General features: G+C 44.4%; 1 protein-coding gene across 4 annotated transcripts in view; it reads right to left on the minus strand.

Moving 5' to 3' along the window:
• Positions 1–1543: 1543 nt before the first annotated feature.
• Positions 1544–18705, minus strand: part of LOC138498049 (NFX1-type zinc finger-containing protein 1-like) — a 1106230-nt gene continuing 1089068 nt past the window's right edge. For all 4 annotated transcript variants that reach the window (XM_069621891.1, XM_069621892.1, XM_069621893.1 and 1 more), the window contains one exon: positions 1544–17964. In XM_069621891.1, the coding sequence (XP_069477992.1) occupies positions 15562–17964 (2403 nt within the window). In that variant the 3' untranslated portion in view covers positions 1544–15561. The remainder of the gene's footprint in view (positions 17965–18705) is intronic.

The following is an 18705-nucleotide window of genomic DNA, read 5'->3' on the forward strand; positions in this document are numbered from 1 at the left end:
CGTCTCCATCTAATGGCCTGCACCTGAGGCAGCCTTTGATGCCTCTCTGCTTCCCTCAGGAGTGGGTCATTATTCTCAACAAGCTAACTACTCCTGCAACATTGCTCTTGAGCCCTCTTCCTCATCCCAGTACTCAGGGGATTATGGAACTTGTAGTCCCAACCAACAGAATTAGGTTTATTCATTCCTTCTACTTGGCAATACGCCATTAGAAGTGCAAGATTGTGGGGAAAGTTAAACAAGGGTGTTTCCCAGTGTTCCTGACCTGTTTCCCCCCATGTGATCCTCCTGCAGAACACCACCCGGGGTCGGGATCAGGAAGTGCCTGCCCTTCCCTGGCCACATGAGAAGGGTCCCAGGCCATGTTTTTGGGGGGAATCATTGCTGATTCATCACACTGCGTGACGGTTGATGATGAAGAGATGTAAAATTACTTAAAAACAGCAAAAAACAAACAATCTTTGAGGAGCGAATCTCGAGGACTTCCAACACTAGAAACGTGCAATAAAATCTGAAGATGGCCACCAGGGGTGGAGCTTAGGACGAGTGTCATTGGGTGAGGCAGTATGACCGAAAGGACACGTATAAGCTATAGAGGAGACAAGGAGTTTTTGCTTAAAGCTAAACTATTTTTTTTTTTTTTTACAGAGGATTCCCAGCCTGACGACAGGGAATATTCATGAGCATGTGAATCCATGCAAGAGCCCATGCTGGAGAACATTACATATATAAGACAATTAGCATTTTCATGATGGCTGCCCTGCCCATGCCCATGACCAAAAGTGGCAATTAAATGTAAATTGTGATCCTATCTTTACTCCCATCATGCTCCTGTATTATCACATGATACTCACGTCCAGAATCCTTATTCACATCTTAGTGTCTTCAACCTTTTCTGGAATGAAACTTCTGATCATTGAGCTAGTAGCAGGCTACCCACTCACACACATGGCCATCCACTTTAATACTTATCCCGTACAGGGATCAGGAGGTGATTTTTATTTTACCCTTCCACAACTATTATTTCCTATCGAAGAACCTGAAATGTTTGATTTTGCTAAGTTCAGCCTGTTTTGGTTTACAGACAGGCAAATGTTACATATCAAATTCTGGGAACAACTTGGGATGTTTCTTCGTTCACATTTGATGTAAATAATAAACACAACATATTTATTGCAATGAATAACCAGAAAAAACACTAAAAGAAAATATTACAGTTCATGATAGGTGTGTAAATGAACCCAGTATTCCTATAATTTATGGAATCATAATCATCACTATAATACCCCGGGTGCCAGAGCTTAACCTCCAGCCCAGAGGCGGTCAGGGTCCGCTGGGGCTGTGCAGATCATTCCATAGAGAATAGTGCATTTCCTGATGCATGGCTTTGGGTAGATGGCCTCTAAAAGTGTGTCAAGCAACCCCTCTACACATATATACCTGACAGGTTTACTCTTGTGTAAACAGCTAACATTTAAAGTCATGAAATGCCCCTTCACACCTGCAATATAGTGGATCTTATAAAACAGAAAAACTAAACGAATGCTCTCAGACATTTATTGAGCATGTATCTACATTTATTTCTTTGTAGAGATAATAAATACGCATTAGATGTAGCATAGTCAAACAATCAATCAATCAATTCCCAATATACGCACAACTGTGCTTGAATACAATCCTAGCATCCGGCTCTTCTTGTACACACTTGTAGGATTTGAAACACAACAGCCAATAAACACTGGGCATTGCATTTAAGATTTTACTTGTTAAAACAAATGCTATGTGATCACATTACTGCTGTCTGGAAAAGGCATGCCAGCAATCCCGGGATGCCATTTAGGCCACTGCAAACCTATTAAAAAGCAAAAGCTAAAAATCTTTCAAAGGCTCATGACTGCTAAAAGCTAAATGGTAAAAACCAGTCTAAAGTCATAGTTACAAAATACAGGTGAAGCAAGAGCAAACCACCTGCTGGAAACCTCTCTCCTCTCCACCAGATGTGTGTATTAGACTACAATGAAGTACAGTGGGGTGAGTTCACCCAGAGCACCAGCAGCTATGAAGACACTCTAAAACCTATTCAAGAACACGCAAAAATAGAAAACAGAAAAATAGGGGTATAAAATATCAATACAGACTTCAAAATTCTAGAAGCAATAATTAAAATCATAACTGAGAAAATCTCAAAAATATACCGACAGTGTGAAGTTCATATACAGTTCCCTAGCTCATCTGTTTATTCAGCTGCTATCCCAGCTATTTCAATTCCAGCTCTTCCCCGACAGCTGTGAACCTGCTCACTCAGTGTGCAAAATCTTCTACTTCCCTTTTATGGGTTTGATCTCATAACCTGACCTCCAGCCGCCTATCCTGCCTTTCTCTTTTTAAGGGTCCTAGTTCCTCATCAAGTCTCCTACTAGTACGCCCCTAGTATTTCCCATGGTAATATTTTCACTCACAGTGTAGTGTATCTTATATAAATGACCTGGCAGCAGCTTCATACAAAATGCTTGTGTGGCCTACACATTGTAATGGCTGATTGTTAAACATACAGCGAACAACGAATGCTGCTCAGTGTTCACGTTAGTCTAGGTTTATGTTTTTTCCAAGCGGAAATATAGATTAGCTCTGACTTTGCGTCACTTCTGCAGCTGAAAATTAACAGGGTTAGACCACATACTTTTTTCATGAATCATGTTTTAATGAACACTTTTAAAATGCATACTCGTAAAAAGTAACACATTCTTTGTACTATTTGTAAAATGAATATTGTTAGTTGACTAAATAAATCAATACTGCAATAGCACAAGCTGTGGCATTGTTTGATTCATATATTAAGGTGTTTAAATGAATAGAACAGTCAGTGTAGGCAAGGCACCATTGGCCACAGCTTTTAACACAGTGAATGTCATGTTGTAAAAAGCACAGTACTAGAATAGCAGAGGAGGCGACATGTGTAAAATGAACTTGACTTTGTAAATTGAACAGCACCGTCTAAGGAATATGTGTTTGCAATCCTTTGAATAAAACAGTGTGTAAGCCATCAGTAACAGCATTGACATGGCTTGTAAGCACTGTTCATTCACTGTTCTCTACATGTTTCTTATGATACTCGTGATAAACTGATGTTTAGCTGCTTCTTATGTTTCAAAATAATCTGAGGGTGGCACTGCTTGAAAGTGGAAGAGGAGATGTTCACCGGCAGCTGAAGAGTTACTGGTAGCTCCTGAGCTACCTTTTGATGACTGATGATGAATGTACCTACGTATGTTCCTGCATATGTAACCTGTGATAAACCAGAGGGTGTTTCACTGCCTAAATCCCAAGGATCCCTTAGGGGCACGGCCATCGCCTTTGGATCCAGACCCTGGGGGTGTACAAGTGCGGGAGGATCACCTGGGTGAGGGCTACTCGGGGAATGGCGCAGGAACGCCTGATGGCGATACATGGAATCCCCCTTTCCAAATAACCCTGTCACATCCTATTTATTAGGATATTCCAACTTCCCAGATCCCGGCCTTTCTTACACAAACACTGTGCCGAGGAAGAGGAGGTCTGAGACTGAAAGAAGTACCACCCATGCAATACACTGGAGATGTCCCACTAATAAGATCAGGCAGGTTCAGGCACTTGATCTTAATTACATACACCTGGTACCTATTAGCTCTTCTCACATGGTTAAAAGGTGGAACACTCAGACATACTTGGGGCAAGGCAAGAAAGACGGGAAAGGCGAGCAAGGCGATGCACGAGAAGGAGCAGTTATTCCAGGGCGATGACGAACCAGAGCGACAGGCCGAGGGACGGACCCGGGGTACGGGGAAACCTTGGGCACCTCGGTGAGAGATTGTTACCTCTGAAGGGCCTTGAAGGTTGCGCAAGGAAGCCCAACCAGAGAGAAGTGACAAACCTCTTTTTTTGTTTCGAGGATACCAGCCACCCTCCTGGGTGAATGGCAGAGCTGGGAAGGTGCACCGGCAGTTGTGGTATCAGCCTTGACTTCAGGATCAAAGCCGCGAAAGACAAAAAAGAATTAACACAGCCAGTGAGTTGATGAAAGCAGGAAAGGCCGGTTTCAGTTAAATGAAACTTGATGGCAACAGTATCCGATGTATGAAGGTTGCGTGTGTGCTGCTTTGAACCCAAGAGAAAGCAAAGCATTGTAAAGAACTGTAAATTAAAGATACAAAGTAGCAGAGTGGTCTGGCGAAAGAAGATTGCCCAATCGAAAGTCTATGTGAAATGTCTGATGCCGTAGAAGCAGCGGGAAGAGAAAGAAACTGAGATGCAGTATTTGAACTGTTGTTAGGTTTGATCCCGGCACAGGGAAACCTGAATGTGAGAGATGTCTTTGAACTGTTAGGTTTGATCCCGGCAGAGGGGAACCTGGATGTGAGAGATATCTTTGAACTTTGACATAAAAGTACTGTGCTCGAAACTACATTTACCAAGAAGCCTTGGTGTAGGATAGAAAAAGTGACGTTTTAGGAAAGAAAGTCGAAGTGGTCATGCCGAGATAAGAGCAAAAGCCTCACAGTTTCGAAAGTCTTCATCAGCGGAAGGAAACTGAAATGAGGCTTGAGCCCGACGGAGGAAAGCCTATGAAGGTGTGATTGAAGCTTGGGGTAGGGAACCCCACAAATTGTGATTGAAAGGTTTGAGCACTCAGAGGGAAACCTGTACTGAATTATGGTAACAAGAAGGAAACAAACTTTTGTTGAACTGTATTACAAGCGAAAAAATGACCAGGTCTGGAGTGAGAGAAAGCCGAGAGGCCTAGTGGATAAACAAGTGACTTTTTCATGGAAGGCCAAGTGGGCCCTGGTCCACGAAATGAACTGCATCTTTGTGTCTGAAGCCAGAGTGTGTCACAAGGTCCAAGTATGTCACCTTACCCTGTGCTATAAAACGTGGGGAAGGGAGTTTACTCAGCCATACTGACATTTCTTTTGAACACCGATTTTCCTTTTTGCATTACCCATTCCCTTTACACATTTATTGTATTATAAAGATGGCAGCCATTAGGTTTATTAGTATAGGCCATTTGATTTTGACTAAGGACTGACTAGGACTGTATTATCTTTTTGTTTGATGGTCGAGCATACTCCCATCTTAGTTATAGGGCAAGATAGGAGTTTTCCAACTCCTTTCAAACCATCAATAAAGGTTTTGAAACTTGCAGCTCTTGTGTCAGTGTCTACTTGTGATACCATACCTCCCTCACAAACCCCGATTGGCCGCAATTTAAGCAGTACATTGGAAATAGCCTCTCATGTTACACTTCTTAGCAGAAGCATTTTAGACTTCATATAATTCATCTGTATGCCCACTATGAAATGAAAGGACTCAATAGAATTCAGTATAAGAAGAAAGGATAGTCTAGCGTTCGGAGCAGACACAAACACGCTTATTACGAGTTTGGTGGTAAATCGGCAGTAAATCTGATGATTTCCTGCCAAAATCATTTGCTGTTACCATCCCTCAGTCCTGTTTTAGTCACGATTTTGGGAGTCCATAGGACTCCATGGACCTTTTGCTGGATTTACCACAAGTGGCAATACTGCATGTTATAACTGCCGATATTTGGAGGATTTACCTTCTACATTTTGCTGGAGAGGAATCCTCCATTTTATCAATAAACCTAGAATTCATCAGTGCAGTAAAGGTGGTAATAATTCTTCCACTTTTTTAGCACACCACCAAACTTGTCGTAAGGCCCAAAACATTCTTCGTATGTAAAGCTGAAAAACCTATTGCAGCATCATCTTTAGGGCATCATTCCGAGTGTGGCGGTCCGGTAACAAGGGTGCTGGTAAGATTACCGGCACCCTTGTTTCCAGACCGCCACACTACGAGTCTGCCTGCAAGTATGCAGAGGCGCCATAGAAGCACGGGCACCGTTACAAATGGTGCCGGTGCTTCCGTTCCCCACTCCCATGGAGTCCTATGGGACTCCACAGGAATGCAGAGTTACCGAATCTGCCGACTGACTTCCCACTCCGCTGGGACTTGTAATGTCTCAGTGGCACCGGGAAGTCAGGTGGCAGATTCAGGGCTTTGGGGTCGGTGGCAACCCATGGTGGCACTGGGGGGTTACTGCCGACCTTGTAATGAGGCCCTAGTTCTAAATTTGACCTTCACTATCTTACGGTGCCCTGCAATTTTTCTATGACAACTACATATGAGAGAAGAAATAAAGATTAACGGGTACCCTTCTCTATTACCATGGCCAGTCAAACGTGAACAACTCTGAATGGGCTCTATTAGTGTTCCCTCTGACCTTTGGTCAATTGTAGAGGAGCTTAGTTAATTAAAACAAATATTTATATTGCAAAATTGTTTTCTGCCACGAATTTCAGCTATAGGAGCCAATAACCTTCACTTCACCAATAGTTTCTTTTGCCTGGAACCAAAAGCCCTTACATTGTACATTGTAACAGGGTTTGAATTTAAGTTTCAGTGAGCAGGAGCTAAAACCAGCTCTTGGGTGTCAGGCATCACCCAGAAGGCAGGAGCTCCCACTGCGGAACCAGGAGAAAGATGATAACAGCACTTTGCAAATTTAACTTCTATAAGAGAGGCAAACTTTAAATGTTTGCCCATTATGCATGATCCATTATGTTTAACTGTGTACTAGATGTGTACTAATTGTTCTTTATCAACATTCTGAAATACTCAAAATGAATGTCACATAGATTTGTTTGTAAGGCACCAGTTGGGCTGGGGAGCCAAAAATAGCTCCTGGTAACTGTTGGGTGTCAAGCTAACCAGGTTTTCCAAGGCTAGAAGCAGGAGCCAAATAGCTCCCAGCAATTTCGAACCCTGTATATCGAGTTTCAGCTACAGAAAACCTTCCCTTCACCAACAGTTTCTATTGCCTGGAACCAAAAGCCCATAAAGTGATAATTTAATAATGAAGCCTTCACAAGCCAAGCATATTGACGGGCCTGGCAAGAACATAGCAATTGTGGCATACATTTGTACACTTTATTCTCAAAGACTTTTACAAGATTGTGGTATTGCAGTCACACTAAGAAACCTCTAACTGCAATCAATGCTTCGCTCACTGATTCCATAGAACTCCTTAACTGTCGTTTTCCATGAAGGACTTCATGAGTTAAGGTGCAAACATGTCACTGAACCCCTGAAAGGACTCGATTGTTAATCCATGCACACCTGGTCATTTACCAGTGGATGGCACTATGCATGTTGCACTTCCTAATTTCTAATAGTGTAGTCAGTGTACCCAACAGTTTGGTACATGCAGTGTACTTGAACCACACGTTAATTCAGATTTTACCCATATCTGATAGATCCACCGTCACCTCATCATTCAATGGACATACCATAGTAGTTTGTTTAGATTCCTTTGATCTGACAATTCTCTATCATATAATAATAGTGATTTTCATCTCTGATCTCCAGAACAATGGCTGATTATTTCTGTGTAGTGACCAGCAGCCTTTGCCCAGCTAGGCCTTTATCTTCTTTGAAAACCTTATTTTTGTGTAATAGCTAAATGTTTAATTTGCATATGTTTATTTATTTGTAGTGCGCGCCAGACCCGAGGGTATCAGGGCGCAATATGCAATAAGAGGGTTGTTAAGCTTAGGTTACAATGCTAAACAAGATTATACATAATACAAAGAGCTGTAGACAGGTATGTACAGAAAACAAGCATAATACATGTAGATTACACATTATGGTAGAACGCATCGTAGAGAATATATACAGTATGTACAAGTGGGCAGGGAAATATAAACAGAGTATAATATATCGTTAGGGGTCAGATGTCTTTTTTCTTGATCCATTGGATGACGTTGGTCCTAAAACGTGTGTAAGGTAGGTCTTCCCTCAAGGGCGGGGGGGGCGGGGGGGTTGAGTTCCAGTGCTGGGCAGCTTTGCCCAGGAAGCTCATTCCACCGGTCTTTGTGCGTTTATATCTGGGCACCATTAGGAGGTTAGCATTGGCAGATCTCATGGGACGGTTGGAGAGTTGTCTCGCAAATCTGGTCGTGAGGTATTGTGGGGCAGCCTGGTAAAGACATTTGTGTGCCAGGGAAACAGTTTTAAGGAAAATGTTATCTTTCGTGGAGAGCCAGTTGTTCGATCTTCTGAGGTCAGAAATGTGAGCTTTTTTGGGAATACTTAGGGTTGCTCTCAGGGCATTGTTTTGTAGGACCAGGATCTTGTTGGTAATGTATTTACTACTCCCAACATATAGAGCATTACAATAGTCCAGTTTGGATAGGACAAGGGTGGTACAGTTATGGGGGAGAGGAAGGGATTGGTGTCTGAGGCCACGGCGTTAACTTGTTTTTTAAAGGTTAGTGTGGAGTGACTGGAGTCTAAGTAGAAACCAAGGGTTTTGACTTCCTTGGCTACTGTAATGATATTGTCGTCTATTTTGAAGTTCAGGTAGTTGGGGCCTAATTTGTTAAGGTTCGCAGGGGTGCCGAGAATGAGAAGTTCGTTTTGTCATCATTCAGGCATAGACCATGAGATGCCATCCATGCCTGGATGATGAGGTACACTCTGATCACAAAGGCCAAATCCTTGTTATAGTCTCCCGACAACAGGATGAGGATCTGTGTATCATCCGCATATTTAGTGTAGGTGATACCCAGGCCATCTAGATCATCAAAAAGGGGCTTTGTGAAAATATTGTACAAGGTGGGTGACACACAGGACCCCTGGGGCACCCCGCTGGTGATGGGTATGGGGTCGGCGGCTGCTAGGGGTGAAAAGACGTGCATAGTTCTATTATCTAGGAACGATTGTATCCATAGTATCGCTTCTTGTGAAAAATGGGCAGCAGAGTCCAAGTGGTTGCATAGGATATTATGGTCCACTATGTCGAACGGTAACCGGTCATATTTTTGAAAACTTATTTTCGAAATACCATTTTCAAGAAAACATTTTGCCGAAATGTTTTTTTTTCATATGTATTATTTTTTTATTTTATATATTTTTTTATTCGAACGTAAATAAAGTGTTAACAAAAAAAAAACCAGGGTTAGGGGGGAACCCCCCCATTTACATTTTTTTTTAAAAAAAACGATTCGAAAATGTTTATTTCGGCAAAATGTTTCTGAGAAAATGGCATTCGGAAATATTACGTTTGAAAATATCACTATAAACCAGGTCGAACACCTTTGAGAGATCAAGCAGCAGCAACAGTGCTGTCATACTGTTGTCTCTCAACGTGTCTATTTGTGCTTTAAGGAAAATAAGTGCAGTTTCAGTTCCGTGTTGTGGCCTGAAGCCTGACTGACGTACTCCTAGAAGATGGTTACACTCCAAGTAATGTTGGATTTGGAGGCAAGTCATCTTGTCTCAAATTTTAAGCAGGAACGGGACTGTAGTTATTGGGCAGTAGTTAGTGGGTATGCAAGGGTCAATTGTTTGTTTTTTGAGAAGTGGGAGGACCCAAGATTGTTTTAAATTGTTGGGTATGGTACCGGTGGAGAAGGAGGCATTTATAAGTTTGGAGATGAATGGGGAGAGGTCGCATTCAGCATCTTTTATGAGTTGGGCTGGACAAGGGTCACCGTGGCAGTTGGAAGGTTTGAAGGTAAGGATAACATTTTTGACTTCAGGGAAGGTTACTTTGTTGAAGTTGAAGTGGGGTATGGATAAGTTGGCGGGCTGCGGAGTGGGTTGGTGCGAGGGCGTAGAGGTGGTGTTGGTCTTGGAGGCATGGTGGAGAGTTTCTTTTTTGTTATTGATCTTAGCTTGGAGGGTCATTACCTTGTTGGATAAGGCACTCTGAACACTAGTGCACCATGTTTTGGTCTTGAGACAGGAGTCCGGGGCTTGGGTAGGCGTTTCTATCTATCTATCTAAGGATAGAGAATAGTTCTTTAGACCTTGAGTTGGCTTGAGTAATACGTGAATTGTATGCCGATTGTTTGGCTAGAATAATTTATTTTTTGTAAAGGGTGGCTATTTTACTAAGGTTATGTCTGTTAATGTCCGAAGGATCTTGTCTCCAAGTGTGTTCACTTTTATGTTTTTCTAGTCTGATAGTTTTCAAGTGGGGAGTGAACCAAGAGTTCACATGTTTATTGGGTTTGCTCCTTCTAATTGTTAGTGGTGCTATGACATCAAGAGATGATAGCATTATTTTGTTGTACTTCTCTACTAAGGTGAATGGGTCTGTGTGGTCTGGAAGTGAGTTCAGAATAGGGAGGATCAAGGGGAAGAGTTTATCCGCAGTAATATTTCTTTTGTTTCTGGTGGGAATGGTGGGAGCTATACTGTTGACAGGTAGGTGAGGCGTGACCTCTAAGGAGGAGATCAGGTGGTGGTCGGACCAAGGCTCCGGTATTATGGAGATGATGGTAGTCTGGCAATTGTGTTCTGCTATCCAATCGAGGGTCCTACCTTTCGAGGGGGTTGCATCGGTCACTTTTTGGGTGAACCCTAATTCCTTGAGGGAGTCATTGATAAGGGAAGCGTTGTGGTCTGATGGGTCATTGAAGCCTAAGTTGAGATCTCCTAGGAGAAGGCATTGTGAAGAGTTTTTGAGGTTATCTGAAAGGATATTCAATAGGTCCTCTTCGAAGGAGCCTAGAGGGCCAGGAGGTCTGTATATGAGGTGGACAGATAAGGTCCGGGTGTTGGAGGTGGTTAGCTTGGCGGTGAGGGATTCACATGAGTCTACGTTTAGTTGCGTGATGAGTCTCATAGTTAGACTGGTTTTAGCAATTATGGCGAGGCCTCCGCCCCGGGATTTGGTACAATCTATTCTCAGGAGAGTGTAGTCCTCGAGGATGGCTAGCATGATCGCTGGGCCTGCGGCTGAGTGCAGCCAGGCTCGGGGATGGCGAGAAAGTCGATTTTTTCTGTCAGGAGTAGGTCGGCTATTTCGTTGGCGTGAGCCACCATGGATCGAGCGTTAATGAGGGCTCCTTTTAAGCTTGTCTTAGAGGATTCCGTAAGTGGAGTCTGAATGTTATAGTGGTGTTTAGGGTGAATGTTGGTATGTCAGATCAACCGGCTATTGAGCTGGAGAGGGTGTTGGGGGCTTTGTTAGTGGGGTGTTTAGTTTTGGGCTGTGGGTTTCTCAGGGATTTGGTAGTGTTATTAGTGGGAGGGCGAGAGCTGTTGGCCGGAGGTTCATATATTTTAGGGAGTCGGGCTCGTAGTTTGAGGTTTCTCTGCGACAGACTGTATGGTCTGGTGTTCAGATTATTCTGACACAAAGGTTTGCTGTAAAGGTTGCCACAGGCAGAGAGTGTGTCACGGTGTTGTTTAATATGCTAATTAGGTGTAAAATGGTCCTAAGTAGCACAGTGTAAATCGTTGGCAAATGCATGGTTTGTGATGGACAGGCCACTAACTGATGTGGCAGGCAGTAGGTAGGATCGGGAATCCCAGAGGGATAGATGTATAGATAATAAATGTTAGAGGTAGTACCGCGCACCGTCACCAACGGAGTTGGTGCCCAGGCACTCTGGCAGATCTGTAAACGAGAAGGCGGGATGGATTAGTAGGGGGAAGAGGGAGTAGTATAGTGAGAGGGGTGGTGTTCTGTTGGAAGCTTCATCTCGGTATACACCGTGCGCTGAGCTTTGATGCAAATATTAGAGCGATGTCGGGCCTTGTGTGCTGTTGGTGCGGCTTATGTGTTGTTGTAGTGCGGTGAAGTGCATGCGACTTGCGGTGCGAGAGGTGGTTGTGTGAGTTTTTTAAGTGCGTTAAGTATGCCTAAAGTTTAAGCTTCTCGGTTAGTGTGTCAAGTTTTGCAGCAAGTCCTCACAGTATGACCGGATGCCTAGATTTCGGTAATCTTGCATGGCGCAAAAGCAGCTAGACTTGAGAGTCCTATATGGTGGGAGAGAGGCCTATGCCGAGCAGAGCAATAGTGTATGGTACCATACACCGCTGGTATGAGAAAAAATTGAGCCGTTCAGTACCATCCCAGAATACAGCTAGATCCAGTGGTCCTGCCCAGTGGGAGGAATCCAAATGTATAATATCTTATGTAGGTGTCTTAAGACATTGGGGGCCATTACAAGTTGGGCGGTATCCCAGCAGTAAATCTGCGGTGATACCGCCCAACGCAAATAGCATTACAACAACTTGGTCCGGCTCTTAGTCCCTGATCCCAAGTTGCGGCAGTGCAGTAAATCCCCATTTTTCTCAAGTCCATAGGACTCAATGGAGCATTTTTGGCACCAATTACTTTTGGCGCTAACAGTGCTGCGGTAATTGTGCCAAAAATGGGCATAAACTCTGCATATTCACCTTCAACTCAAAGCTAGAGGTGAATGCTCCGAGGTTCGCCCAAATTCAGGATTAGACAGAGCGGTAATGCAGCAGTTATAGCATTTCTGCCGCATTTTTACTGCTCCGCCAAATCCCTGATAAGGGCTATTGTCTTGCAACTATCCCATGTGCTATATTCAGTGTATAATGGTCATCGCCACACCACACAGGGATCCTGTTTCTAACAAACCATTGCATCCATAATGCCCAGCAAGTCACTCTTTTAGCTATATACTGGAACTCCTCCTACCATGCATACAATACTCATTCATCACCCCTAATCACCTCTTCTGGTAACGTCACACAAGATTACATTAATGTAAACTGTAATTATGTACTGTGACAAATAGCAGGTATTTGTCCCTTGTACCCCAGGGGGAGCCTCCCCCTGTGAGGCTAGGGAGGTGCGCCTGCTCCGCAAGACCGTCCCTAGGGGTTGAGGCAAGTGGGACCTCACCAGGAGTGACTCACGCTTTGGGGACAAGGTCTCCCGTTCCTGTGAGGAACGCCCTAAACCACCTACCCTAACCGCATACATGGGACTGTCCACTATAAAGAGTAGTGTGCCATCTTTACGTCTGGCTGAAGGCAATGTAAAAATGTTTAAAAAAATCCACATGGGAAAAGAAAGGAAGATGTCTCTTTAACGAGACACGTATATTTAAATGGGACTTGTCAGAACAAAGGGACAGGAAGAGAGTGCTATGTGCAGGGGAAGCCCTTTGACATCACACCTTGTGGAAGTGAAGCCGAGGCAGTTAGCGGAGCCTGCGACTTTCAACGAGATACAGAATGCCATTCCAAAGCTGGAGGGCCGGTGTGTTTAACCACGAGTAAAGCGTTACGAAGAGGAGGAAAGGAACGACGTACCTGGTAGTGGCATGACCACACTTTCAGAGTGGTGAGCAGGACGCCCAAACAACAACGCTGAGACTACAGTGGCGAGAAGCGTGAATAGCTTCCAGTCTCCAGTGTCCGTGTATGGCACGTACCCGATGAGGAACCGAGAAAGGGAAACCGACAAGCGAGAAGAAAGAGAAAGCTTACCCGTGCGAGACACGAGTCCTGCAACCTTTCCCCGCATAACAAGAGGTACCGGTGGAACCAGGGAAAGCTGGGAGGCAGCCAGGGAACCATTATATGAGTGGAGAAACTTGTCCCAGACTTAAGGATGAGAGAGTAAATATGAGACTGTGTAATTGGAACTGTAAAAACCAGAGAAAGCACATAGCAAATAACCAGGTCAGGGAAGATGTGTATCATGTGAAGAGAGAAACTCGTCCCAGTCTTGGAGACAAGAAAACATTGAAGAAACTGGTTAACAAGAAATGTGAAAAACATATAAAAAGAGAGTTAACCAACCCAGGTGGGGAGCCAACAGACTGGGAGAAAAAACCTTGGGAGGAAGGGAAAACACCCTAGGTCTTCAGAGTTAAGGACTAGAGAAAGTTCAACCTAGAAACACATAACGAGAGAGGAAATAATACTGGCAAGTGAAAAGGATAAAAGAGGAGACAACCTAAGAGAGGGAATCCTTGACAAGGATAGCCTAAAAGGGGATCAAAATAAACCCAACTAAAGAAATCCTGAATTAAAAGACTGGGAAGAGTCTATAAGTGATGACAAGAGTGTGAGGAAATATTTGAAGGAAAGATATTCTAAGTATAGGACCATAGAAAGCACAAAACCCAAGAGTATTTTTGAAGAACTACAAGAGTTGATAACCAATACTATCAAATGAGATTACGTTAAGAAATATCTGTACCAAAGAGAAACCTCTATGTAAAGAGACTATCAGAAGAGAAGGCCAAGGAACAGAAAGACATTGGGCCTCATTACAAGTATGCCGGTCCGGTAACAACGGTACCGGTAAGCTTGCCAGTACCGTTGTTACCGGCAAACTACGAGTTCTGCACCCGTGGGCAGACACTGCAGGTAGCACCGGCACCATTATGAATGGTGCCGGTGCTACCAGCCTCCCCATTCCCATTGAGCCCGATGGGAATCGCGAGTAAAGGTTTCCGGCCACTGGCGATGGGGAAATACAGGGTCTGCCAGGGTTGTAATGGCCCTGTATTTCCCCATTGCCGGTTTTACCGGCAAGGCTACCGCCAAACTTGTAATGAGGCCCATTCTCTTGGGCTATTTAATTTAGTTATATATAGTGGTAGGGTCTGGTAGAGTTAATTTCGACGGAAGACATTTTTATTTTGGACTTCCTGAATTCTGACAAGCTCCTTTAGTTCTTTTAGATAGGTAGGATGTTCCCTCTAGCAATAGAGACACACAGGCCTTATTCTTATAATTTGATTAAAGATAATCTAGAATGTCCTCAACGTGTCAGACTCCTTCTGACCCACCACCGTACATACTGGCCCTATGTGCTTAATGTCAGAATATATAGGTTATGTCCCCTACTCTCTGTCCCCAGTGTATGTTCCTATATTAGCCCTTCATCATTAGGTGGACCTTATCCATTGTACCAATGTAACTAGTAGAGGCACTGTACCTTGGGGATGCATGCACCTTCTGTAACTGCCTACTCTTTACAGCATTTCTGTTTGAAATTACATCCTAACTTTCATAACACTCGACCGTTTAATTTGATGGTAGCAGGAATGTCTTTAAATTACATTGATGGGTGGCACAATGGGCATGATCACGAGTTGGGCGGCAGCCCTTAAATGCGGCGATAATGGTGTTACCGCCACATTTAAGAGTCTGCCCAATCTCAAGTTTGGCGTGTTTACCCCCAGCTCAGAGCTGGGGGTAAACAGGGCAGAAAAATGCCCATTTTCTTTGGGCGCAATTACCACCAGTGTTATTACTGCGCGGTAATTGCACCAAAAATTCCCCATTGGGTCCAAAGAACCCAATGGGGAATGGGGAGTAACAGTTAGCGCCCAACCCATGATCCAGAGGTAATATCGTCGGACGGGTGGACGCTAACGCAAACAAAGTTTGGTGCTATCCCACCTGGGATACTGCCCAACTCGTGATCAGATCCAATACATCGCATTTTACCTACTGTTCAATAATAGAATCAATGCTGCTGTACACTAGAGGGCCCTTTTGACCACTGTTAGGAATCAGAGTTCTATGAATTAGTGAATTGTTTCCAGTTTATCAAATGTGTCTAAAACGTCCACCATAATCATTCAAAGGTTATTTTCTCTGACATGTGTTTGTTATATTGGGAAGTGCTTGGGATTATTTATGTTTTCTTCTTTTTCCGAGCTATTTGTACATTTTCCAGACATGATTTTGAGAATCCTTCATTGTCTTTTCTCACTGGTAGTCACTGAGCAGTTCCCCTGGTAAAGGTCCCAAGATGATATCAGTGGTGGCATTTCCTTGGGCGGGGTTGTGGTTTTGCCCCCCAATAGCTGCTCCACATTCCGGGCAGCTGGATTCTTCCATGGGTCTTCCACATTCGCCCACTGTGTACAAATGGCCCCTTGGGCAGCTGTACCAGTGCCCTTTGCCCATGTCCATGGCGGTAGTGATCATCACCCTTTCATCCTCCGACAGGCGTATGCCTGAAACTGGCATTAGCTCGTCAATCTTCTGCAGCACTCCTTGCAGAGAGCTGATCGCGGCCTCAGTGAAAGGACCCCACTTATTTAGCACCTCTAAAGCTTCAATCACACTTCCCAGAGCATCATCGGTCGGTGCCCAAGCTTTATGTTCATAGTAGCTTAGCCTTTCAAAGATGTTGCACAGGTAAGATATCCTTCTCAGCTCCCTTCTACATTCCTGCAGCTGCTGTCCAGTGAACGGCAAACTCTTCTGCAAAAGCCACTGCTCCATGTCCCGGATTGTCATCTTCAAAGTACTTTTTCTGTCAAGTGTGCACTTTTCCGCCTGAGCCTTCAGCTTGCTAAGACTTGTAAAGAAATTTAGTGTGTTTTCCAAGTCCTTGAGTCCTTGCATAGTCAGAGCCTGGCTTAATTTCTGTACAATGTTCCTTTCCTGAAGATAAGCAATGTGCTTGTTTGACCTTGTAGAGTCCAAGAGACGCTCCTTTTCACCTTCAATCTCTTCCTCGCTTCCCTGAATTTTCTTTTTCACAGTGTCAATCTTGTGCCGTATCTCCTTGATGATGTTGCAGTAACGCGTATTCCACTGAATTGGTACGGAACATCTTGGGCACACCTTCATCTGGATGTGTTGGTCCTGGACATCTCCGCTCCCATCCATCCACTGATCCAGACCGCTCACCTCAAAAGCATGGCCGCAGTCTTCGAGTGTGACAAACCGGGCATCTGGCTCATCTTCATTGCCAAAAAATATCTCTGTGAGCGCATCTCCATCGCACACCCTGCATTGCTGGGGGCAAGGTTCTCCACAAAGGCCAACGCAAGGGTGAAGGCATTTGAGAATCTTCTCGCAAGGAATGTTGCATCGGGGACGGTCACAGATCTCATAGCACATCTTGCTACATTTGTAATGACTGCAGGCCCAAGAGCAGGGCAAAATGCAGTCAAAACAAATGGCACCACAAATCCTATCACAGAGACTGTGCATGCATTTGTTTAGGCATTTCTTTGGACAAGGAGGACAGATTTCTCTGCATGTGCTCTTACACACATGGGAACAGAGAAGAACTCGGGTGCACTTTTGACTGCATCCCACATGCAGCCTTCCGTACAGGCATTCGTGACAGGTTCCTTTGCACATGTGTCCACACTCAAGTACCTCTTCACATGAATGCCTGCAGATTTGCCGCTTCAGCTGCCTGTGGCACTCAATTTTTGCAATGTGGCTGCATGCGAGAGTAATATCAATTCTTTCTCTGCATTTGCAACCACTGCAGTCATCCTTGCACCTCAGTGTGCATGCATGGTTGCATTTTAGCCGTTTCTCACAAGGCTCCTCGCAGGGCCATTCAGCGGGAGATTTCGAGCATGGCATTGCATGGGTATGGCCACAGTTTGGAATCACCTTCTCTACTTTCATCCAACATGGACTACAGGGTTCATAGCATTTTTTAGGGCACTCGTGCTTAAGGGGACACAAGATCCTCTTGCATGGAAACTTGCAGGAATATTTTACGTGGTCCATGTCATTTGGATGGCAAGATTGTCTGCAGGGGTGGCCGCACTTCAGCCTTGTTTGGCACAGAAGATCGCAACCCCCATCGGGGACCTTCTTGAAATCAGAAGCCGTCTTTACTACAGTTTTACTGCTGGTGTGAGTTTGGCATACCAGTGTCAGCCCTTCCCCAGTCAGATGATTTGCCTCCAAGACCTGCAAGATGTCTTTCCACAGATGGTTCTTTGATCCTTCCGAGAGCCCGACCAGGTTGCCGATACAGAAAAAGCCCATTCTTGCCCGCGAGAAAGCCACACACAGGCGGTTTTTATCCCTCATGAAGCCAATGTTTCCCTCTTTGTTGCTGCGCACGAGGGAGAGCAGAATGATGTCATTCTCCTCCCCTTGGAAGTTGTCCACAGCTTTGATGGGCACATTCTCCAAGCCGGCCTCCTTCATCTTCTGCTGGATGAGCAGGAGCTGCCCAGTGTAGGGGGTCAGGATAGTGACCTGATCTTCACTGTAGTTCTGCTGCAGCAGATATCGGCACAAGCAGACCAGGAAAGAGGCTTCAAAGCTGTTGCTGTAGCTCTCGGAGTCAGAGCTTTTGTCTTCCTGCTCTTGGTGCTGAATGAAGAAGACATTGCTGGCTAAGCCCTGGAATCAAAACAAGATGTGGATAGAAAAAAATAAAAAGTTTATTCATCTTAATATAGGAAGGCCATTTACAAAAGTCAAAATGACAGAACTATGACATTTCTATGAGACGCAAGACACCAAATTAATCTGATAGACAATTATTTTTATTTTAATATTTAATTGTATTGTTTAGAGCGCACCCATAGATCGAGCAGCGGAGCACTGTATACGGTGCGGGTAGCCAGCACTTGGGCTTTTTATTTTATTTTTTTATTGGACATTTGTATGGTGCCTAAACACAAGTGTTTCAAGGCACCACATGACTAAAAAAGGGAGGGGGACACTGGAGGACATTCCCACTCCTACTCCCCTTGGATCCTTCATACAGGTGACCAGGAAAAGGCCATCGCTTTTGGATCCTGCCCCTGGGGTTGGACACGTGAGGGAGGACCCCCTGGATGGAGGGTCCTCGGAGATTAGAAGTGGGATGCCCTTTGATAAGACTCTGTATTCCCCACCATCCTTTCAGGAGGGAACCCCTATCCCAGAAGTGGTTATGGGATATTGTTCACCAGTTTCCCTTGTCCATGAGAAGAACAGGAGATATTATCACCCCAAATGTGTTAGAAAGAGGAGGAGAAGGAAAGGGCATGGGGTATCATGGGATGAAACACAGCATCCCCTTTATCCTCGTTACAACCAACCTAACCCTCCCCTGACCTTTATGGGAGCAAATGCTCTACAATGACCCTAAAAAAG

The sequence above is a fragment of the Ambystoma mexicanum genome, chromosome 5q (assembly GCF_040938575.1).
Source record: "Ambystoma mexicanum isolate Mex_15411 chromosome 5q, UKY_AmexF1_1, whole genome shotgun sequence".
NCBI classification, from domain to species: Eukaryota; Metazoa; Chordata; class Amphibia; order Caudata; family Ambystomatidae; genus Ambystoma; species Ambystoma mexicanum.